The following is a 24,192-nucleotide window of genomic DNA, read 5'->3' on the forward strand; positions in this document are numbered from 1 at the left end:
CTGTGTTAATTAAAGCTCAATGACACGAAGTAGAGCAAAATAATAACATGGCTCAAATCCTCTGCAGGGGAAAATGTGCTGGGGAGAGCAGTTTTAGTACAACAAGGCTGTCAGAAGTTCATCCGATGCTGCAGTAATGTTCAGCCTTCAAACGGTTCACATTTAGCCCGCTCGGCCTCGGAGGGAGTTGAACCTGTAACCTCACGGTTGTCGGCTGCAGTGCGAAATGTGAAACAACCGCAAATACCGTCCGTGCGTTCCAGTTTCCAGACTACCGCACTATTTAGTACGGCAAAAAACAGATTACTACTTCAAACTTAATGGAATAAAGTCACGCGGTTCGTATTGAAGACGACCATTCAACTTTAAATGTATGAAATCGAAGTCGGTCAGCTTTTACTTTGCATTGAATGGAAAAAATTATATATATTTTTTTTTTAAAAAGAGCACAAAGCCGACAAAGAGGACTTCCCTCCAGATGTGTGCCCGCTGTGCTTTTCGGTTCGTCGTCACTTATGTTTTCAATGAGAGCGCACGGAGAATAAGGTTGGATCACTTAGCGGGAAGATGGACTTTTCTTCACGCACCGATGAGTTTGGTTCTGTGTTCGAGGCCATTTTTTACCCCAGAGACATCTCAGGCGTCCCCCCCCCCCCCTCCCCTCCTTTTTCTCCCCCTCCTCTTCTGTCCTCGTTCGCCCTCATTGTTATTTCCTCTCTTTTTTCCCTTCACGTCCTTTTTCCTGCTCCAAGTCTGAATTTATCATTTTCACTGTCCGGGAGTTCGAGTACGAGCTTCAGTTCCTACGTTAGAGATCCACGATGAAAAAGCCTCCCGTGTCCTTAACCTCTAAACCGCCAGAGAAAACATCAATGCAAAAAATAATTTAGAATATACAAAACGAAATGCCAAACGTATTGTCTTTTGCTAAACTAAGCTAACCAGCTGCTCACTAACTGATATGAGCTGCCAATTAGTATTTTCAACATATGACAGATGCTGTTGTTTTTTTTTTTTACTCATGAAGTTTTCTTTTTTTGGTTTTGACAGAGCCGGGATGTAAAGGAACTTGGGACAAGATAGCGTGCTGGGAGTGGGCGGAGTCTGGAGAGACCGTGACCATCCCGTGTCCTCGAGTCCTCAAGACAATCTTCGGCAGAAACGGTAGGCTCTTTACTCAGGAAGAGTTGATGGCTGAAAAAACTGTTAAGACAATGTTTTAGTTTTTTTATTGCGTTTTTCTCGCTCAGCTGAGGAAGAAAATTAGAATAAAATTAGAAAAAGATGACTCTGATGAGCTGGAGGACTAATTATAACAAGAAAAAACGGTTTCATATGAATAAATGACTATTGTTTAGACAGACTTAAAAACTGAATTTTTACAATGTTGATGTATTATTTAGTAATTATCAGGTTTCTACTGTCTGTTACTTAATGAAGGCGAAAATATTGCTTTTAATTTATACACATTACATTGGTTTTTTTTTGTTACTAATACATGAATCGAGAGGATTTTGGTGGCTGTACTGAACTTTTGATTAAATATTTTATAGATTTACGTTACTACTTTTGCTTCGGTGCAATATTTCAACACGGTGCATGTTTCAGAAGTGATTTGCATTGAAATGTGTTTGATGGATTATGAATAATAATATCAAATTCTTGCTCAGGATGTAGCCTAACTCAGCCTCCGACTATCTGCAGACCACTTGTCACGTTATTTACTTAGAGATGAGCTTCAGCCAGCCAGCCAGTGTGTGTGTGTGTGTGTGTGTGTGTGTGTGTGTGTGTGTGTGTGTGTGTGTGTGTGTGTGTGTGTGTGTGTGTGTGTGTGTGTGTGTGCGGTCACTTGACTCCCTCCTGAATCCATCAGATTTTTCCAGCCGCTGACCAGATGGCAGTTTTTTGGGTTCCTGCTCTGACTCGTCCTCTGATTTACATCGATGACTAAACATTACGTAATCACCCAGCGGTTCGTTCGGAGCCAAAAGCCCTCGCTTGATGCTTCCCGGTCTGGGACGCATCCAAACCCCCTAAAGTTACTGCATTTTTACTGAAATAGTAAAAAAAACAAAAAAACAAAAAACAAACCCATTATGTAAGATGGATATTTAACCTCAGCAGGATGTTCAGACGCAGGAAGTTCCTGAGTTATTTTGTTTTTCTGTAGATTAATTAAAAATGCTGAGAAAACAAAAATATTAATGAGGGTTCCCCTTCACCCCCCCGCACCTCCCCAAAGAAAGATATAATAATTTTTTTTTTAAAAAGCCTTTGGCATAAATTAAGCCTATTGAACTTTTTTTTAATCAATAATTTACATTTTAGAGGAGAACTTTCAACTCTGTATTTTGCTTTGCCTTTGATGCGTTTAACTAAACTCAGCAGTTTTTGTCCCACATTAACACACAGGAGGTTAAAACACCTGGTGATGATCCCACTGAGAATTAACAGTCAGCTCTGCAGCTCCTTCATAGCAACCTGAAGCGTGTAGTTTCTGGTCCTCCAGGGTGGTGGAAATAAAAGTTTTTATACAGTTCAGAGTAAAAAAAAAAAAAAAAAAACGCCCGATGGGCATGAAACGGTTGAAGTCTTGCTGTTGGACGAAGGAATGAGACTAAAAAAGTCGAAGATGCACTAAGGAAGTTTTGTTTTGACCTAAAAATGGATAAAATTACCAAATGTTAGTTATTTTTTAAAGGTATTGCTTAACAGAGAAATATATATAATAATTTTTCAGCAGCTCCAGACTGTTGTTTTCAGTGAAACCTGTTTTCTCTTGAACTGAAAACACTTGTTGATTAATCAGTTAGCTGATTGATATAAAAGTCATATAATTTTGAACATTTTTTAAACTTCTTTTTAAGCATTAATTTTTTTATTCACTTATTCCAGCCTCTCAAATGTGAATATTTAATAGTTTGTTTGTTTTGTTTTTTATGACTGGTTAACTCAATATTTTGGGGTGTTTTGAATGTTGGTCAGAATAAAATTAAGCAATTTGAATATAACTTCAAAATTACTTTGGGTTCAATTTATTGTTTGAGTTATTTTAAGCAAAAAACATTGAACATTTTCGGGCAGCAGCTTCTCGTGTGAATATCTGCTAGTTTCCACCATCAAAATAAAATATTTTAACTTGGATTTCAGGTATGTTATGGATGAAGCAGACAAACAGAATATACTACCTGAAACAATCAATTTATTAAATATTAGCAGCTATTTTTTTTCCCTTTTCAAGCATTTTTATTCAATAATTCCAAACATGTGATAGTCCTGATATTTTTAAATGAGGATTTGACACTAAAAAAATTTTTATTTTATTGAACAAGTAGTGTGAAGGTTAAAAAAAGTGTCTGAAGTTTTGCAAACTTAAACAATCAAGAAAATAATCTGCAGATGATTCCATAATGAAAACAGCGACGACGTCCCTGCAGTTCACGTTAGTTTCGCCTCAATCTGCTGCAACAGTAAAAAGCCGTTTAGACATTTCTTCTCTCTTCTCTCAGCTTCAGCTGTGTTCAGCCTGCTGTGATTCAGTAGCGAGCGTTTGTTGAAGTGTGTAGCGAGGCAGAAAGGTGGTGGCGTTACTTCCACTCGGCGAGCCGGCGATGGTTCGTGCTTTTTTTCTTCTTTTTTTTTATACGAATCCATTTGAGAAATTTCCACAAGGAGATGAACTCCCAGCGCGCTGCCGTGGTTTACAGCAGCAGGACGGGGCATTCGTTAGGGTGCTTTTCATATCCTGAAGATCTTCTAGAAATAAAGTGGTCACTTCTGCTTTACTTTTCATTAAAAATGTGACAGTGAGGGCAGATTGTTGTCAGTTTTACAGCATGTGACTTGTGAATTTGCTTTTTGTTTAAACATTTTCTTGATGTTTTAATATGGTTGGTCTTTGTGTTTTGTAAAATGTATTGTGTGACATGATGATCCCACAATGTAAATATATTCGAATTTTTACGTTACTCGTCTTTTGAGAAGCTTCTTTATGAACCATAATATTTCACACTAGTTCCAGTTTTAACAACAGAAACAAAAAAACTAAATGGGTGAATTCAGCTGCATTAAAACCACAGACTGTTTCTAAAATTGTTCTGAGCTTCCGGGTCTGAAAAATGGTTCCAATGCAGAAGTGTCTTCAGCTGCAATACCAGCGAGCGCCACTAGAGGTCGGCTCCAAAAAGCCTCCGGCTCCATAGACTCCCATTCAACTTCTCTCATCAAATCCAAAGTGAATAAAATGTGTCCATCAGTTATCTCGGTGTTGTTAGCTAAAGTCACTCCTTCTTCTTAGTTTTCTGGAGGTTTGGAGGGGGTGGCTGAAACATCTGGGGATCATTTTCTGCACATCTCTTCTCCACCAGGTAACATCAGCAGGAACTGCACATCAGCGGGATGGTCGGAGGTTTTCCCGAACATAACCAGCGTGTGCGGGTCGGACACGAGCCAGGACAAGGTGCAGTAAACGTCCACATTTCCCGCCTTTTTTTAATTTTTTTTTACCTCTTCTCTGTCCGTTTGTAAAAGTCGCCTGAGCTCTAATGAATTCTGACTGTGCAGCAGAAAGAGAAGCTGCAACGTAACGGGACCATTAGCAACCTGAAAATGACGCCTGCGGGGCTGCTTGTTAATTAGCAGCAGTTAGCGGCTAGCAGTGAGGGACTACATCTTTGAAAGGTCAATATGTGGTCATTTGTCGTGTGAGCAATTTATATGTGTGTGTGTGTGTGTGTGTGTGTGTGTGTGTGTGTGTGTGTGTGTGTGTGTGTGTGTGTGTGTGTGTGTGCGCGCGCTCTCAACTGTCTGGTTGGAAAAAAACTAAAACATTAGCTTTCAGTATCGAAGAAGCAATTGAATTTCGAAGTGTCATTAGCAGCGTTGCATCTGTCTGTTAAAATGTTGGCGTTTTGTCATCGAGACAGATTCATGTTACGCATGTGATCTTTATATAGATATCGCATGATATTTAGTACCTGGTTTGTGAAATGTTACTAAACTGAAACCTGAAGATTTTGCCTCCTGACTGCTGAGATGTTTGGACTTGTTGTCCAGCCGGAGGACGAACTTGGGACGTCTTCCCTGATTAGAAACATCGAAGACTTTTGCACTGAACTGTACGTTTGAAGGGAGACTTCCACATGCAGGTCATGTAGTACCGGCCTGTCGCTGCAAATACGTCTTGAAAAGAGATCCCACACACACACACACACACACACACACACACACACACACACACACACACACACACACGTCCTTTTAAACTGAGTGTAAGTTTGACGTAAGTCCTTTTAGCTTCTCGTCAAACAAACACACTTAGATTTTTCTCAACGAAAGAACGTGGCGGGGGAAATCAAACCCAACAACACCTTTTTATGAGGAAGCGAGATAACGGGACGGACGGGCGAGGGCGAGGGAGGAGGTGGGTAATTTATCGGCAGATTTCCATCTCCGCTTCCTCCTCTAACAGGAAATGATCCGCTCTTCATCTCTTTGTGCCAGACACTAAAGTTTCCCTCAACAAAACACTTTTCTCTCCACGCTGCAGCATGTTGGTCCTCCACAGCACAAAGGCCTCGTTGCATCATATCTGTGCTGAAATACAAAGACGCACATATTTACGTGCTGATGAAGTCTCAAAAGAAACTAAATGTGTTTTCCATCATCTTGCGTGAGTTTTGCTTCATTTTAATCTCGTGTACCAAAACATTGCTGAATTAAACCTCAAGGGAAAGACGAAACTGTAAATTCGAGCAGTGCTGTTAATGAGAAGCCACGGGCGTAACGTTTGCACCAGAAACGTTCAAATAAAACTTAAAATCAAATCAAATAAGACTTTTCTTTTTCACAATAACACACGAGAGAAGAGGACATTGTTGTCGGTGTTGTATTTGCGCTGAAAGCCACAAAAAGTGGATTCTAATTTCCTCTCAAAATGTCTTTTTATAGAAAAATATTTTGTAAAATTTGAGTTTTAACCTCGTTTTGTGGAACACAAACCTCTTACGCTCTTTTAACTGTACATCCAGTTTTTATTAAAGATGCCACTGGTTTTAATTCTATGACTACTTTTTATTTTGTTGTTTATTACATACATATAATGTACATACATTACATAGTCTTGAACAACTTGATTTTTAAGAACAGAATTTTGTACACTTACAACCCCGTTTTCAAAAAGGTTTAGATGCAATGATTTACAAATCATGTAAAATCCATGTTTAATTGAAAAATAGACCGAAGACAACATATTGTGAAGCCGAGAAATTTGATTGATTTAGAAAAAGTCCACTCGGTCAGCGATACGTCCTTTCTGGCTTTTTTTTTTCTCGCCGTTTCATTTTCTGAATCAGCTTTTTATTTCCAGGGTAAAAGGAATTTGACCCGGTTAATTAAAACCGAGAAATTACACGACATTTCACAATACTTACTGGACGCAGGCCGGAGGGCTGCAGAGTGCATACCAGTCTTATTGTAGGGCAAAGGACTGGGAAAGAGAAACACTCCCAAACAAAACACCTCCCTGTTTAAAAAGAGCAGGAACAAATCAGCTTCAGCTCTCTTCCTGTGTTTGTACAGTTTCTTCATGAAATATCCAAAGTTAGTGAAAAATTCATGTAAATTCAGAGTGAATGTGGTGTTTGGACTCGCTGGCTTTCCTTAAGTGCCACGATTGCCGAGAGGGTCGCTATAAAATTCGGCAAAAACCTCCGTCACGATGCATTCATAAAGGTATAATGACTTTTAATGTAAGACCATCGTCAAGTCAACATAATCATTTGTGTTAATAATTCGGTTCATGACCGTAAAATCTGCAAAACTTAAAGACATTCAGCTTCTGCTGTGGTTTGTTCTCGACCAGCATCTTAGCTTGGTGTTAGCATTTAGCTCGAAGAACAAAGCTTTACTGAGGCTTAATGTTATTGAGAAGTTATAACTTCTCTATAACATAAGATGGACAATGTGATGGCTCCCCAGAAGTGAAGCTAAAATATCAAAGTCGCCCCCCCCTGGTGGCCGGTTGCAGTAAAGGTCACAAACCTCAAACGGGGATGAGTGAAAAATGTTTAAAAAAAAAAAATCTAAATATACGTCAAAGAAAAGAAACGATATGCAAGAAACTCTTTCGTTCGTGCTGCTTTTTATCAGATTTAAGAATCGTCACCGGGTCAGTGAAGAACGTGATTCGTCCGCTTGTCCTTGAAAAAAACCGCCACAAACTTGGACTTCATGTTTCGATCTGGTGGGTTTTTGTCCTCACGTGTCACCATCTCAGCCGTGAAATGAAAACGGCTTCCCTCTGCCGGGTTCCTGTTTTTTGGCTCTTTGCTGTTGTGTAACTGCATTTTCCTCCCGTTCACTTGTTTGGCCCGTTTTGGGTCACGAATCACGCAGCTGAATCGCCCATTGTACTCTCCACCTCCCCCCTCCCCCTCCCACTCTCCCACCCCCCTCGCTCTCTCTTCACCCTTTGACCTCTTGACCCGCCTGTCACTTTGGCCTCAAAGTCATTTCGGGTCAAATCAGTGGAACCAAATCCGTGACTATAACTCACCCGACGCTGCGAGTTCTTCCTTTTTAAATCTCGTCTTGTTCTGGAGCCGCCTTCGGTTTTATAGTCGGTCTAAAAGACAGGAAAAAAAAAAAAAGGATGATTGGCGGTTTAATAAGTGTGAAACGAATCAGGAAAAAAAACTCAACGTCAATAATGTGTTTTCCACTGCAGGTTTTTAAACGCTGCGTTTTGCATCAGCTGAATAAAGCGAAATTTGTGGACCAAAATCCAAACGGGGCGAAAAACCGCAAAGCACGTCGTGGCTTATAAAGTGTTCAAAATGTTAAAGGATGATCCTCTGGGGAGCATGAACGTGATTGGTACATTTCCCTGCAATCGGGCTGCTTCATCGTGAACATTTTTCAGAGCGTTAAAGGAATCAACAGAAGTTTTACTGCAATTTTTATACTGTTAATCTTGAACAGGATTTATTTTTTATTTTTTTATCAGAGCCCGACAGGTTTCAACGTATTTGTTTATGATTTGATTGAAGAAAGATTTAACTCGCCACTGTTTATCCAGCCATGAACTGGGATGGTTTTTACATGTCGAAAATGTGATGAATGCGATGAGCTCGATATATAGATGTGCAGTTGGTAGAGTCGGCGCCGCCTCGATCATCAGTTGATTGACGCAACCGGCGAATTCACTTCCTTCAATTGAAGCGACAGACGACTGATGCTGTCCTGGTAAATATAACGAGCAGATATCAAGAAGCGTTTCTGTTTGTTTTTCTCTGTCCGCCTGCAGCTGGTCTTCTACGTGGTCGTGCAGACGTTGTACACTCTGGGTCACAGTCTGTCTCTGATCGCCCTCACCACGGGCAGCTCCATCCTCTGCCTGTTCCGGTACGACACCATTATATCATATCAAACCTGGAAAAGAGACAACGGATAGAAGATGATCACCACACACCTGAAAGACAACCGAACAACACGGTGCAGTCGAACAACAGACAAAAAAACCCTGTAGATTCATTCAACGACAACGACATTCAAACTACAGACATTCGACTGCTGTCGGCTACACGGACTGGAAATAATCAACCGAAATTAAATGTTCTTAAGCAAACAAATTAAAATGCAGAACAGCCTAACAGCACTGAATTTAAATGAACTAAAAGCGACGGTGGATTTATTTTGCAGCAAAACCCGGCAGATTTTTCACCTTCGCTTCTGGATCGCTGTTGCGTCATTAGTTTGATATTTTGTCTCGTTAAAAACACCTTTTTTTTTCCAACCCCGGCTGCAGGAAGCTTCACTGCACCAGGAACTACATCCACCTCAACCTCTTCTTCTCCTTCATCCTGAGAGCCGTGGCCGTGCTGGTGAAAGACGACATCCTCTTCAACCGAAACACGCAGTGCTCCAACCAGCCGTCGCTGGTGAGTTCAACCGGCTGGCTTCGACCTACTTACGACTCGGATTCACATTTTGAAACCGATGATGCTAAAAAAAAACCTAAAAAAAACCCAACAACAACACGTCGACTGATCCTGACTGAAAACTGAAAATCGTCAGCGTTTAGTTGGAGTTGTCGTGTTGCGTCGCGGCCGCTCTGACCTTCGACCCACTCATCAGCTCGCTTGCTTGTAAACGCTGTAATCTGCAAATTACAGTTTATCCTCTCGGGGAACTCGCTGATTGCCCTCCTCCTCCTTCCCCCCCACCTCCCAGAGTAAAGGCGGAGGGGGGGGGGGGTGTATACCCACATATCAAAATAATTAGCATTTAAGTGCTTGATTAAACCGCAGCCTCCCCCGTGGATATAAAGAAGAAGAAAAACAAACACCGATGTGAGAACATGACTGGAAGGTTAACTCGGTGTCGTCTGTAATTCTGCTCCAGCGACGTTTCCCCGACATCATTTCAGAGTTCGATACTGTTTTAAAAGCTTTGACCGTCCTTAATATGCACATTTTGCCTCCTCTGTGTCCTTCAGGTGGGATGTAAAGCCAGCCTGGTGTTTTTCCAGTATTTCATCATGGCCAACTTCTTCTGGCTGCTGGTGGAGGGTTTGTACCTCCACACGCTGCTGGTCGTCATCTTCTCCGAAAACAGACACTTTATCGTCTACATGTTCATCGGCTGGGGTACGCCAGCTCTTTATTATCGTTTTATTTAACGCTGAATCAAGAAGACGGCATGACGTTACAAAAGTAAACTCCCATTTTGTTCTCCCTTTAAACTAGAATTTGCATAACTGCGCTTGTTTTGCATTCTCGTGTTCTGATTTTTCCTTAATATTTATATTTCAAGATGGTGTTTTCCCCTTTTCTGTGTAAAATGTATTGTGACCGAGCGTTTTAGCCCAATTGAGCCTTCTGATGTTTGAGGAGAAAAATACGTTTTTGTCTACAAAGACATTTTTAGTTGAGTTTTCCTCATGAATATTTTTGTTCAGTTTTTGCTGCGCAGTTACCATGGCTACACGTGATATTAGCGTCTATTGCGAGGTTAATTAATGTAAAAGAAAAAAAATCGAAGATACAAAAAACAAACTGCTATTTTTGTTGTTTTTACATGTTTTGTGTTCATAAATGAACCCAATGAATAAATAAAGGATCTCCATTTTTATTTTTTTATTTTTCCAGTTTCATATTCTGAATTTTCCCCTCGAACATGAAAGATCTTCTGGACGGATTAATAACGTCTCATCTGTGTTTCCTTCACGCTCTTTTGCAGGAATCCCCACTGCGTTCGTCTCTGCGTGGGTTTTAACGAGGATTTATCTGGAAGACACCGGGTGAGTCATCGGCCAATCAGAGATCAGCAAAGAAAAATGTGATTCAGATTTGGTATTTATAGTCCTTCACGTATATTAACAGGGCTTCAAATGTATCGCGTGTCGCTTTACACATTCATATTGATTGACTAGTTTTACAGGCACTCTGGAATCGTTTATTATATTCTCCTTTATCATATCGGAGGCGACGAGGCGTTTCATTCACCGTGCGGAGCGGCAGATATGTCGGTATTCAACAGGGACCGCTTCTGTTGTTTCATTAAGGCCTCAAATTACATTTCATCGATCAGATCGTCGTGGGCAGATAACCGTTTGGGAACGCGGCTCGGGTTCTCCGCAACGATAAGACGAATATCGCCTGGCGTCAGAGAGCGCTTTATTAAATCACTCAACCGGTGGGAGTCGCTTCGAGCGCTCATCGTATGTTCCTCGGATCCGCTCGGTTTCGTTAATAAAATAAAACACATTTCTAAAATAACCAAAGGACGGCGAGGACACGACGGTGTGCGGAGAATAATAATGAAATCCGAGGTTTGGATTTGGATGAATCACCGCTGAGCTTAAAAAAAAGTTTGGTGCGGTTTCCGTCTTCGTCTGCACGCTAAAGGGGAGACGGCTGCTTCGTAATCTTAACGTTGTCATCGTCAAATGTAAAGAACACGTTTATGCATCAAAAATTAAACTTTTTGATTGGGAGGGGGGAGGGGGGGCTTTTTTTTTCCCGTTATACGTGATACTTACGGTTATTTATGGTGTCCGTAGATGCTGGGAAAGAAACGACAACCCAATACCCAACTGGGTGATCAACGGACCAATCGGATTCTCCATCATGGTAGGTTGAGGCTCGTTACCTTCACGTTTGCCGGTTGAAAGAGCGTCGGGTCGCTTCCCCGTGGAAAAGTGGATGACGATGTTAAAGGATGCACTTGGTGTTGGAGAAAGGACGTTTTCATTTTACAACAATATCAAATTTAAACAAAAACATTTTAAACATGATTTTCTAGCTTTTTTTCGGCTGAATTAAACTGTCTGCCCGTCATTTTTGGATTTGATTTAAACTTCTTTTTGCAGTTAATAAATACAACAACAAAAAATCACAACTTATGTTTTACATTTTCCTAGAGCCCAGCTGCATTTCACTTTTTTTTTTTTTTTTTTAAGTCTGTGAATGTCCAATAACAGCTGGAAAAAAATATATATATATATATATATAAAAAAAGAGGCAACAGAAATGATTATATGCGCATTTTTTTTTTCCTAGAACAACTCACAAAAAAGGTTTTAAGGTCCGTGACCCCTTTGGACTTATAAAAACTCTTGATGTATTATTAAATAGGCCCAGAGACATCAGTGAGCTTCCTGTGTGGCTTCTGGTCACGGCAGGATAATGTGTTAGCAGCCCGCGTCTCGCGGTATTAACTTCAAAGGATTTCCTGCGGTGTACAAATAAAACCGATTCATCCCTGGACCGTAGGAGTGTCACGGAGATGACCGGCAACCAGACAGACAGGGCAGGTAAAAAGTTCATGGATTATTTAGTTTTTTTAAACATTTGTTTAACCATTGGTTTGTCTTCGTATTCCCGGTGGCCGGTACGCCACGTTCCCGGGTTTCCTGCCGAGTTGACAGCCCAGCGTAAAGCTCTATCAACCTTTAAAGGTCTCAGCAAGGGGGCCAGTTATTGTGAGCAGGAACACGTTTGGGTCTTTATGTGATAAGTAAGCTTATTTATGCTGCTGCCAGAGATATAAATATAATTTAATATGAATTTATATAGAAGGAGTTCAGGTTCAAAAGACGACACAGACTGAATACAGCTCGCCCACGTGGCATCTGGATTCAGGTTCCTGGTTCACGACAACGAAAAAGCAGAAACTGAAAGCAAATTTTAGCCACTGAACCTTTATCCTCTCCTCCTTTACAGATTTCCAGTCTTACACTTCATATCTATAATTTTTTTACTAAAAGCAGTGGGCAGATTTGTAACTTAAAAGTCAAATCAAAATCAAACCGATCAGAAAACAAAAACACTCAACCAATCATCAACGGTGGAAGTGCGCAAACCATAACTGGGAAAAATGTATTTGGTGGTGTCCTTTTTTGGGGGGGTTGGCTGAACATTGAGGGAGCGGGGCTTATGACTTGTACTGCAACCGGCCACCAGGGGGCGATCGTGACATCTTAGCTTCACTTCGCAGTAGCTGTCATGCCAAAGCTTTTATTATATAACGTTTTGTGTAATTTGTTCAACACTAGAGTTTTTTTGTATTTGTTGTGGTTTATTTTTTTTATCATTTAGAGCTCATATAAATTAGCAATATTTTACTTTGTGTTTCTTTTATATACGTTGTCTTAATGCTTGTTATGTCTCTTGTAAAACAGTTTTATTTTCTTGTTGATGATATAACTGCAGAATAGATTAAAAAGTGTGTTTCTCGGCTTTGATGCAAGTTGCGAACAAAACATTTGTCTTTCTATCTTTTCATTTATCGTGTTTGGTGGGTGGCAAAGTATCCAACCCGGGAACATAAAATCTGTCTGACTCGGCTCTTAACGCCGTTATTTCCTCTCCGTCTCAAAAAAGGTGAACTTCATCCAGTTCATCAGCATCATCCGGATCTTGGTTCAGAAGCTGAGGTGTCCCGACGTGGGAGGCAACGACCAATCGCAATACAGGTATATCTCACAGTGGGATAATAAGAGATATTAATAGTACAGAATGAAATACAGATCATCTGAGAGGCGCAGAACTTTTTGTGTTTTATTTTTTTATCCCCCTTTGCTGTCTGGAGCGATAAGAGAGACGCTCACGCTCATTAGACAAGACGGCGTTTCATGATGCAGCCTTTATGAAACGGGGGTTTGAAACCTCGGCGGAGCAGCAAGCTCGTACACGATTAAGTGTCTGTTTTTGAAATCCTCGCCCAGTCAGATGTGTTTGGGTTTAATCTTCCGGCAATTTTTACCCTGCAGTAAAAAAAAAAAAAGTGAGCTGTGCTGAGTTGTCGGGTATCCTCGTGGCCTCGTGGCCTCGTGGCTGATGAAAAGCCGTGGATAAGCACCGGCTTGTTCCACGGCAAAATCTTCTTCTTTTTTGTAAGTGAAGGATTCGGTGTCAGTGCAGAGTAGTTCGGTGAAGCGCTGAGCTGAGTCGACAGCTACGCAGTGATACCGGGGAGGGAGGATTACCATCTTCAAAAGCAAATTGCACGCGAGAAGATTTATTATCCGTCTGTTATTCAGGTTTTTCCAAAATGCATTTTTTGTTTTATTCGCCCACATTTGAGATTTCTGCAGACGACTAACCGAAATCCAAGTATCCAAGGTTCAGATTCGTGAGTGTGTTCATTAATATATCCTTTCGACATGTTGATAACGGTGTAACTGTCAGAAAATGGGCTTTTGTACCCGGTCGGGACACTTGCTGAGGCCTCCTTCTGTTAAATGCCTTTAATTGTAGAAACGAGCGCACCTGAGGAACTCTGCCAGCGAGCTACCTGAGGCTGATGCTAAACTAGAAAAGTTGAAGTAAATCAGTGATATGCAGTTAATTTTGCTGGACGACAACAACAATTAACAAACGCTTGTCGAACTCACCGAATGTTCTGTCGGCCGAATATTTCAGTCGACAACTTTGTTCTCTTCGGCTAGCTTTCAGCTACCGTTCTCAAAATCCCCGTCGCAACGAGAAACAACAACAGCAACCGACCCACACGCTGAAAATGGCCCGTTTCCATGAAGATTTGAATCTTAGCCATTCCAGGTCTGAAAAATGAGGCCTTAATATGCAAAACCACCGAGTGCCACTGGAGGTCGGCTCCAAAAAGCCTCCATACACTCCCATTCAACTTCTCGCATGAAATTCTAAGTCAATGCATTTTTCTCTCAAATGATCTTGATGTTGTTAGCTAAAGTCACTCCTTCTTATTAGTTTTGTGGCAGGCCATCTGAAAATAATCCCATCTTTAATTTAAATAAAAATAAGCCTGAAAAAGCCGTATCTTTAGAGGGTGTGTCTGTTTGATTGACAGGCCTGTGGTGCAGTCAGGTTACGGCTATCGGTGGGCGGGACGTAGTATCGTCGAGGTTTTCCAATCAGATCGGTCAGATCCACCGCTTGGCTCCTCCCCCCAGCTCGTCAAAATCCCAACTGGAGGTCCCATAACGGCCGATCACAAACCGGCGGGTGACGTCACTGCGGGTCTTTGCTATGTGAAACTGCACTATGTGGTCCTAATCACTGTTTCTCTCTCAGGAGGCTGGCCAAATCCACACTGCTGCTCATCCCCCTGTTTGGGATCCACTACGTGGTCTTCGTATCGTTCAGTGAATCCATCGCAGAAGATTATAAAATATTTTTCGACCTGGCCCTCGGATCCTTTCAGGTGTATTATTAGTCCTTCGTTATAGTCACCGTTTCAAACTCCTGGTTTTACCCTGCTGTTGTTTCTTTCAGGGTCTGGTGGTGGCAATTCTCTACTGTTTCCTAAACAGCGAGGTAAGTTCTCATTATGTGAAACAACATTTTCATCTCGCAATTTTTAATAAGCGAAACTGAGTAAACAAGTCGAGCAGCACCGAGCATCCATTTGCATGAAACATCGTGTTCCTTTTTGTTTGATTGTCAGGAGGCCCAATAATGAAGCCTTTAAAACAAAAATGCGTCTGCAGTCGGCTGATAAAGGTTCTCGGTTAAGAATAGCTGCATTTCAACGTGTGTTTGGTGGAAATGTTTAATCAGTGGTAAATTACTTGTGCAGTTTGTGGAGTTAAAATATGTGTCTTAATTACATCAGTCTTTTTTTCTTTAATTAAAAATATTTCTAATCAGCAGTGCCAAAACATGTTCATATTTGAAAATATATAACATTCATCTGCATTTTTTTAAATGTTTTTATTATATAAAAGTAATCAATGAAGTAAAACTCACCCTCATTTCAACATACAAAAAGTTTGCCCTAATTCACAAAATAAGAAACGTAAAATTAAGAACGAGTCAAGGCGGACCCTTGATGCTCCACCACTTGTTTTTCCCCCCAAAGTGAGGACATGAAATGTTTGCCGGTCTTTTGATCCGCTCCCATTTGTCCCTTTTTAAATTTATCGTTACTACAAACTCAACACTTACCTGTATTTGTTTCAAATTAAGAGTCCTGTTTTTGTTTTTCATTTCTTAACAAGGCTTTTATTGTGAAACATTTGCAGGAACATGTTGTAACTTTAATCCAGGACAACCATGTAAAAATAGCGTGATTATACTGTCGGAAAAGTCCACGATTGGCTATTGTACGTAAACTTGTCACCACAGTAACGGTGATTACTCAACCGCTTCGGTACAAAGAGCAACAACACCCCCGAAGTGGACATATGCATTCATAACATTGAAATGGTTTTTTTTTGTACCTGTTCCTTCAGGTTCAAGGTGAGCTGAAGAGAAAGTGGCGGAGCGTCTGTCTGAACTGCCATCTGAGCAGAAATCACCACTTCAACAACACCTTCGCCTCCAGGAACGGATCGGAGAACACGGCGCAGTCCCACCGCAACTCCCGAACCCAGTCCATCCTGCAGTCCGAGACCACGGTGCTGTGACAGCCCGGAGGGTCGAGTAGTTACTCCAAATTTATGAAAGAAAAACAACGAACCCTGAGAGGAAGCAGCGCGCGGGTGGAACCTGCACATCGTTTTTTTGGTTTTAGCTTTACGAATCTCTGCGAGCCTTCGACTGTCCGTGAAGCGGACCTGAAGCTGTTCCGGCCGGTCTTTAAGGTGCGTTTGTGTTTTGCTGCTAACAAAGAGCCATTTTTCTTCGCTGTTGGCCGCACGAGCCGAGAAAAAACAGGCGGTCCGCGACTTTCTGTTCCCGACTGTGTTTCCGGGAGCTGCGCGCACGGTCGAGGTATACAATCTACGTACTTGAATGTTGCATGCATGTTGAATTCTGTATTTTTTTTCAAGAAATATGTGAATAGAAACGTCGACATCTTGGTGCTGTAGATTGGACAGACATTTTTTTTCATAACCGTCCTCGCCCATTTTTTTTTTCTTTACCAAAACGAGATCACCGTTTCAGTATGCAGATGTTTGTATACCGCTAGTGTGTACTGACATGTAAGTGCACTATTTTTGTGTTGTTTGGTTTGGAAAGCAATCGACGAGCAACTTATTTTATTGTTTAATTTATTACGACCTGATTAGGCAAAGAAAAATCAAGTGGGTGACTTTTAAAAGAACTGGTTGTTTGAGGTTCCCGAATTCAGGTTTCATTCAAACAAACAGCAGAAGCAACGGCGACTTATGGTGAGAAGCTGAGTCAGCGGTTTTCAAACTATGCTACATTTTCATCGCAGCTTAGCAGCATTTAGTTTTATTTTTTTTTTGCAAGTATGCGGGGGAACGTGCACCCAAGCATTTAATATACGTAAAAACCACCGCTGAGAATCATTCACGAATGCATTTCAAGCACATGAACTCAGATTGTTTGTGTTTATGGTGAATAAATCGCGTACATACAGCGTTGTTTAGAGTCCGAATCCACAAGACTGATGATTTTTTTTTTTTTAAATGTACATTTACTGAACTGCTGTCATCGAGAAGTGCTGTTGCATGTTGCAAAACTCTTTATCTGGTTTTATACACTGTGCTCGGTGATCTTCTGTAAAGTGGGAAATGCAAGGGCTCCGACTGAAGGTGTCATTTTATTTTTCAAAGTGATTATCCACCAGGAGCTTGTGTTGAGATCGGTGGAACTTGATTTTATCGACCACCGCAGCTGACATATCCAAGACGGCTTTTGTTGTAGTTTCTGCTCGGAGAGTAAAAGAGATTTATTTCACCAATTTATAATCTTCTATTTGAACAGATTTGAGTTTGCAGCGGGAAGCCAGTGTGGGATGCAGTATTGTGCACGGATATCCTTGGGTTTCCTTAAAACCCTGAATACAAAGTAATGAAACAAATTCCTCAGTTTAACCTCTTGAAATGGAGGTTTGTGCCGATTTGTTTATTACCACCCACTAATGAGATTTTTGATCGCTGCCGCCCACAACAGTCGGAAAATCCTCTGCAAATGCAAATACCCAACTGTTCAGAAAGCCAAATCTTGAAAGACTTGGACTGAAAACAAACAGTCCTCAAAGGCATTCATATCATTGATGCTACGTGGGAAAAAAAAATAAATAAAAGAGTGCACAAGTGGGAAGAAATTCGAGGTTTCCTGTTCTGTTCAGATGCACTTTTATTTTAAAAAATGCAGAAAATAACAACACGAATACAGGATAAAACTTCCAAAAATACATATTTACAAATGCATGTGATGCACCAGGTGAATAAAATCACATTTATATTATAAAAGTCTGATTCAAAAATACATTTTCATTTTCTCCAGCAGAAGCGTCTCTGGCCAGTCAATCGCTGGTGGATGAAGGTAAATACAAGTAAATAACAGCTGTTTTGCTTACAAACGGGAGTAATATTGGTTTTTATTCATGCAACAGTCGCATGATATTCTCAGTGTTGGACTTTTATCATTGCTGTTGGTTAATGGCTGTCAACGTGTCATTTTCTTCTAGTCTTTGATGTAAAATTTGTTAAGAAATGAAAAAAGGAAACGCTTGCTTTTGTTGTATTTAATCGTCGCCACGAGATGAAAATTTCTGTTGACACTTGACTTAAGGCATACAGAATAAAAGTTTATTTTTAGTAATCGCTTAATCACACATAATCTAAAGGGACCAAAGCCATTTAATGTCCTGAATAAGTGCCACAATTTCCATTTTTAATTTTAATCTTATTTTTTAAAATGACCACAATAATGACAAATCAGAATTTTGTTTTTTGGTTGTTGTTGTTTTGTTTTTTTAAACCAAACCACCGTCCTAAATCACCGTTCATTAAATAAGAGCCGGACTTCACTGTGCCTTTAAAGATGTTAAAAAATTGGTCTAAACTAAATAAACAATGAATTTTTAGTTATTGTCCATCAACTGTAATATAAAGAGTTTGAGGAGCAAAGTTTTAAGAAATCCCTTGATTATAAAGATACAGCTGAGTATCATCAGCGTACAGTAACATCTGACATTACTATTAAACTGTTACCGTGCATATTAACTGAGGAAATAATACAGCAGCTGTGATGAAACCTTATTGAACACCACATTTCAGACGATCTGAAGAGAAAACTATATCTTCTTACAAGAGAATTGGATTAATACGTACCGTTAAGTCTTTTTGTTTTGAGTCCTAAATTTTGTTTGTTACTGTTTGCTACCGTATTTTCGAGGGCTAATCGCCCGTGAACCGTAAAAAGCACCAAGAAGTGCACAAAGCAGGGTGTAGCTATAACCTTTGTGAGTACATTTTCCAAGTTTTGTCACCCACGTTTTTGTAAATCTATTAGCGTACATTTTTGATCGACCCTCGTATGTTATTGGAGCCAGAAAACCATTATTGTTGGCACAATTGCTGGAGGCAGCCAACCACGGCCAAGTGTTAACATGCCGAGAAAAAAATTAATCAAACACTTCAAAAACTAAAAATGTTCCTCTTCAAGGCATAATCTAAGATATTCAGTTTTTGTAGTAATATTAATATTTATCTACAGCTTTAGTTGTGGTTCGTTATGGGTATTAAATTATGGGTGTAGCTGTCATGTAAATGGTCCATAAAAAGGAAAGAAAACTATTCAAACTTGAAAAGTTGGAAACGCAATGATTTTACAGTTTTTCTTAAATCTGCTTAATTGTCAATCATTTATACGAGATATTAAAAAAATTTTAGATATGAAGAAAAATAGCTGTTGGGAAGCTCCACAGTGGAGCTGTATGCCTTAAGAAAAGTGTTACCAAATCTCTCAGATGTCACCGTGTTGCTCGTTGTGTATCGTTGGACGTCTGTGCGACTGCAAACGCCGCACAACACTCACAGTGTTGACTCGTTGGGTGATGTTATATTTAATTCATATTTAATGTCGACCGACACGATGCTGAGTATCGTGTCTTTATGGAACACGTGTATTTGTATTGAGACACCATGAATGTCATGCAATAGATGATTGATAAAGGCTAACTTTGTAAGCACTGCGCGCTGTGAATGTGATTTTGCATTTTATTACCCTGTTGGTTTTTTTTCAGAAGTCTGTCCAGCTTCGGACATTTGGGGGAAATGCTGTTTTTTGCGCCGGTTGAAAAAGGAGCCGTGTTTTATTTCATTTTAATAATAGATTTTATACTCTTACAATCGTGAGGATAATTCGCGATTTCCGCGTCTGTTCATATTCAGATACAAAATTTGAGACGACGGCCGACCGTCTGCGCAGCACGCCGACTGCAGTAATTCTTTATGGTTGTACGGTATTCCACATTTTTGGCCTATTTTTATTGTTAAGCAGTTGCACGCACAATCTTTTTTGTTTTTTTTGCTTCAAAGCAGAAGAGTTCAAACAACAAAAGTGAGTTTGAGCCTGCAGCTGTTGGCAGGAAGCGTGAATTAGCCTTTGATTTCATCTGTAAACAACCCTGAAACCTTTCTCGGCTGTATAATCGTTCAAAAGAAGCTTTTTAAATGTCTTCAAATAGACTTCCAGCTTTCATGTTTTTAATTATGGGTTTTTTTGCCAACATTTTTTTGCGTGTTTTACAAGCACACCGGAAAAGCATTTACAAGCATAGAAAAATCAACCTGCTGGTGCGTAATATTCCCGTTCTATTTCTGAAGACCTTCGTCGTTCTGGGTGGAAAAAACAATGAGTTTCTTTCCCATTTTGCATCCTTCTCCTGGATGATGATGCCAATGAGGCTGATTTCACTCATCACATAAGAGCGTAAACAGCATGAAGACACCAAAGCGCCGTAATTTACCTGATTCTGAATGCCGAGCGTTGATTCATGTCACTGAACTGCAAAAAACACTCGTTGAAAATTTGGAAATTGTATTACGAATTTCGTCTTTCGGCCTTAATTTGTTCCATAAACTGAAAAAAAATTAAAAAAGGATGAAATCTTGTTTATCAATTAAAGTAAAGAGAGACTCACTCATGGACATCATACAATAAAATTAAGCGATTTAGTTTTTTTGGCCGGCGCCATCTTGTAGTTCGGAGCGGTTTGGAGCAGGAAGTGACCATATTTGGACAAGCTGGGGAGGAGCTGAGGGGTGGATCTGACTCAAACCCAGAGGACACTACATCCGCCCACCTACAGCCAAGACCTGACTGCACCATAGGCCTGTCAATCAAACTTAACACTTTTTGATGCCTAATATCTAATTAATAATGGGGTTATTTTCAGGATTGCCAGAAAACTAATAATAAGGAGTGACTTTAGTGAATGACACCATAATGACTTTTGGATGACATTTATTGACTTTTGAGAGAAGTTGAACAGGAGGATTTTTGGAGCCAACTTCTGGTGGCGCTCGGTGGTATTGCAGTCTAAGGCACTTTTCCTCATTGGCCTCGTTTTTTTTAGATTTGATCTACAAGAAGCTAACATCTCAAGAAAATGCTTCGCTACAGATTTTCAGCTCAAACTTTACTAAAAAATAACTGTTCCGTTAAAACTGTTTAACACCGAGCATCCGAGTCCAAACACAAAGAAAAAACCCTCAACGTCGAGGCGTACAGCTTTTCTTTTCTTTTCTCCCTCTTTTTTTCTGCGTCTTCCTCGTCTCTCTGGTGTCCTTTCTAACGTGTCGGCTCGTCCGTCCTCGGAGCGTCGGCCTCGAGGTGTCGAGCTGGATGTTCAGTCATCTCTGAGAAGACGAGCCGTTTTGATCCGAGCTGACAAGAGCGACTTCAGGCAGAAACGCTTGCTAATTGGGTGGGAGAAGGTGGGCCGGGCGGGGGGGTCGGCGTTCGGGCGATGACTGAGCACTTAGCTTTGCATCGCTGGTTGTTGTTTGAGTCGGGGAACCACGACCCTCCAGAGGGGGAAACTCATTCTTTACCACAGTTTTTCCTCAACGGCCGCGGGCCAAAACAGAAGACGGTGTCGAGCGAAGTTGCGTTGTGATTCTTAACCGGGACAAAGAGAGGAGAGAAAATCCAGAAAATGTTGATCCTCGAGGCGTTTCAGTCCTCCCAAGTACAACATTTTTATATTTTATTTCGACATTTAACTGTCTCAGCCTAATTGTTGTCATTTATTCTCGCATTTTGATGAATAAAAAGCAGCTTTATGTATTAAAATAACTGCGGACTGTATCATTAAAAAAACAAAATTCAAACAGGAAGACATAAAAGTTCCACACAACAACAAGGACATATTTTAGTTTTGGGGTATTTTTCTACACTGGAGAAAATAGTATTTAAAAAAAAAAGTATAAATAAAAATCTTGGATGAGTAGGTGCGTCCAAACTTTGTTTCCAAAATAAAGCTGATAATACAGTGAGTATTTGGTTTGATGCAGGTTCTCCCTGACAAAACATTTTATTTACTTTAATATTCAACCAACAAAATAATCACAAAAATGTGACAAAAAAATTAGCCCACAATAAAAAAAAATACGAGTCATAACCAACATCGGTTTGTGAACTGCAGTTCTGAAGCTTCCAGTTCGGATTTTGGCGGTCGCCGTCTTGCAAATTTCAAAGCCAACTTTTTTGAGGTGTAATATCTAATTAATGACTTGGTTATTTGCAGATGAACCAGCAGAAAACTAATAAGAAGGACACAACGTGACTCGTATTTTAAGGGAGAAGTTGAATGGGAGTCTATGGAGGCTTTCTGGAGCCGACCTCTAGTGGTCCTCGGTGGTATTGCGGTTTTACAGCACTTCAGTTTTGGCCTCTCTTTTCCGACCCGGAGGCTACATCCTCTTTTAAATACAGTCCAATGGTCACAACCGGGCACGCTATGAATTCATGTCGCCGTGGCTTCAAAAGATGAGTACAGACAGATTTCCCTCTTTATACCTGAATGCTGCGTTTACATCTCCACGTCGTACGGCACTTTAAACGCAGCAGAAGGTCTTTTTATGCACATTTATTTATACAAAGTTAGCAAAGGCGACCCACAGCTATTTACCGTCGATACGAAGAGCTCGCAAGATTAACATTTGATGGTCGGCCCACGCTAGCAAGATCAGACAGCTTTCAGCCACGAGGAACTAGAGACAGCTGTAGCCTGAAGGCCGGGGTCGTCACAGGTCCAACGTTTTCAATGATCTGAAAGAGACCCGGGAAAAAAATACAGCTAAAGCTGAAAATGCAGAATTTCAGGATGCATTGAGTGAGAATTCTTCCTCGGCCACGTTTCAAATGTCTTGTTTGTTAATAAGTGAGAAACGGATCAGAAAGCTTGACGAGTCGGGGCGAAACATCTGGTCGCTCAGTCTGTCGACGACAAACATCTGTTTCACCAGCAACTTTCATCTCGGGGAAACTCTGAGCTTCGCCGATTCGTTAAAATCTCAGCGAAGACCGAAGAGTCACACAAGTCTGTCGTTTTATTTTGAATTGGTGGTGCGAATTCTTGGGGAACTCCCCGGTGGGACGGTCCTCTCGTAGATTTCACATCTATTTTCGAACGTTCGGATGAAAGATATTTGATGAGGGAGTAAAAAAAAAAAAAAAATGAAATCGAAACGATGGCAGAGAAATGGCTCATCCCTCGTGGGGGACGGTCGCTGCATCTGCTTTGTTTTGGTTTTGGTGTTTTTTTGGCAGCTGCTCCGACACTTTTAGGTCACTCGCTGCGACATTTCACATGTTTCCATGTAAATAGGTTCATTCGCTGAGCAGATTACAGCTCCGGGCTGAAGACGGGCTGAGATCAGCACTAAGTTGAGCGCCGTGGGCTCAAGTGACGAGAAATAAAAGACACTCATAAAACTGTCTATGCTGCAGGAGAGGCTCAGTTGGTTAGTTTAAAATTTTGTACAATTATCTGCTGTAGATATAGTTAACTTTATTCTCCTGCCTGTCCAGGTTTACTCTGAATTAAAGCTGCGAAAACAAAATGTAAGAATTGATTTTCGATATACGGATGAGCTAAACGCTGTTTTAAGAACAGTTTTCATGATGTTATTGTCTTTTTAAAGAGTATACTGCAGAAACTTAAAACAATTGACATATTTGTTAAAAAAAAATATTTAAGTTTATTTTTAACTTAACAAAGCAAAACCAGCATAAAACTGATGTTTTAGTAAAAGTGTTATCCAGCACCTGTCTTTAATACTTTTCTGCATAACATTATATTATTATAACGTGACACAACTTTGCCCGTTTACGTTACGCTACGTTTACATCTTAATGGTGAAATGATTGCTAATTTAGCTAAATAAGCAGTGTGATTAAAAAAAGAAATGCCGTTAGCTAGACAACCCTGCTGTTCAAGAAAAAACACATTGATGTAATTTAATTGCATAATTTCACATTGTCACATTTCTTTGTTTCAGTAATGTCACATTTATATAATGTTTTCACTGGTTGGAGCTAGAAAGTTGAACCACCTCTCGGATATCTCAACTGTATTTGAATTTTGATTAGGAATATCTTAATTTGAGATAACCAAACACCTAATTAAGATATTTTTTAACTATACAAAATGTCTTAAATTAGCATTAAAACTACATTAACGATGTCTTAAATTGGATTGGATTAATGCTTCAGGAATATTTTTAATGTCAAAATGTCAAAAGGTCTTATTTGCCTCATAATTCTGATGATCAGTACATTATCAACATTTCGTTGCTGTTAAAACCATCAATATAATTTAATTTAATTATTTATTTTTGGGGGTATTTCGGTGACTATAACATTTTTAAAGATAGAATCAAATATGTAAGTAAAGCAACCTCTGCCTGTTCTGTAATTTGTGTATTTGCTAATCGTGAGTTTTTAAAAAATGATTGAAGATTCAAATTTCAGTTATAAAAAAACCCGTTTTGTTTTGTTT

At 40.2% G+C, this 24,192-nt stretch overlaps 2 protein-coding genes across 2 annotated transcripts in view; both read left to right on the top strand.

Annotated features, from left to right (window-relative positions):
• The window catches only part of LOC138626953 (vasoactive intestinal polypeptide receptor 2-like), a 33,286-nt gene extending 13,933 nt beyond the window's left edge, over positions 1 to 19,353 (top strand). The window contains exons 3-13 of the mRNA XM_069708968.1: positions 1,051 to 1,164; positions 4,368 to 4,459; positions 8,306 to 8,403; positions 8,807 to 8,939; positions 9,497 to 9,647; positions 10,240 to 10,300; positions 11,063 to 11,132; positions 12,885 to 12,976; positions 14,556 to 14,685; positions 14,757 to 14,798; positions 15,716 to 19,353. Of these exons, the coding sequence (XP_069565069.1) occupies positions 1,051 to 1,164; positions 4,368 to 4,459; positions 8,306 to 8,403; positions 8,807 to 8,939; positions 9,497 to 9,647; positions 10,240 to 10,300; positions 11,063 to 11,132; positions 12,885 to 12,976; positions 14,556 to 14,685; positions 14,757 to 14,798; positions 15,716 to 15,889 (1,157 nt within the window). The 3' untranslated portion in view covers positions 15,890 to 19,353. The remainder of the gene's footprint in view (positions 1 to 1,050; positions 1,165 to 4,367; positions 4,460 to 8,305; positions 8,404 to 8,806; positions 8,940 to 9,496; positions 9,648 to 10,239; positions 10,301 to 11,062; positions 11,133 to 12,884; positions 12,977 to 14,555; positions 14,686 to 14,756; positions 14,799 to 15,715) is intronic.
• LOC138626921 (E3 ubiquitin/ISG15 ligase TRIM25-like) overlaps positions 1 to 24,192 on the top strand; it is a 188,401-nt gene that overhangs the window by 155,724 nt on the left and 8,485 nt on the right. The gene's annotated exons all lie outside the window — the stretch shown is intronic.

The sequence above is a fragment of the Brachyistius frenatus genome, unplaced genomic scaffold, assembly GCF_029030835.1.
Source record: "Brachyistius frenatus isolate BFR_SWC_R1_liver_20210118 unplaced genomic scaffold, ASM2903083v1 Contig_79, whole genome shotgun sequence".
Classification (NCBI taxonomy): Eukaryota; Metazoa; Chordata; class Actinopteri; family Embiotocidae; genus Brachyistius; species Brachyistius frenatus.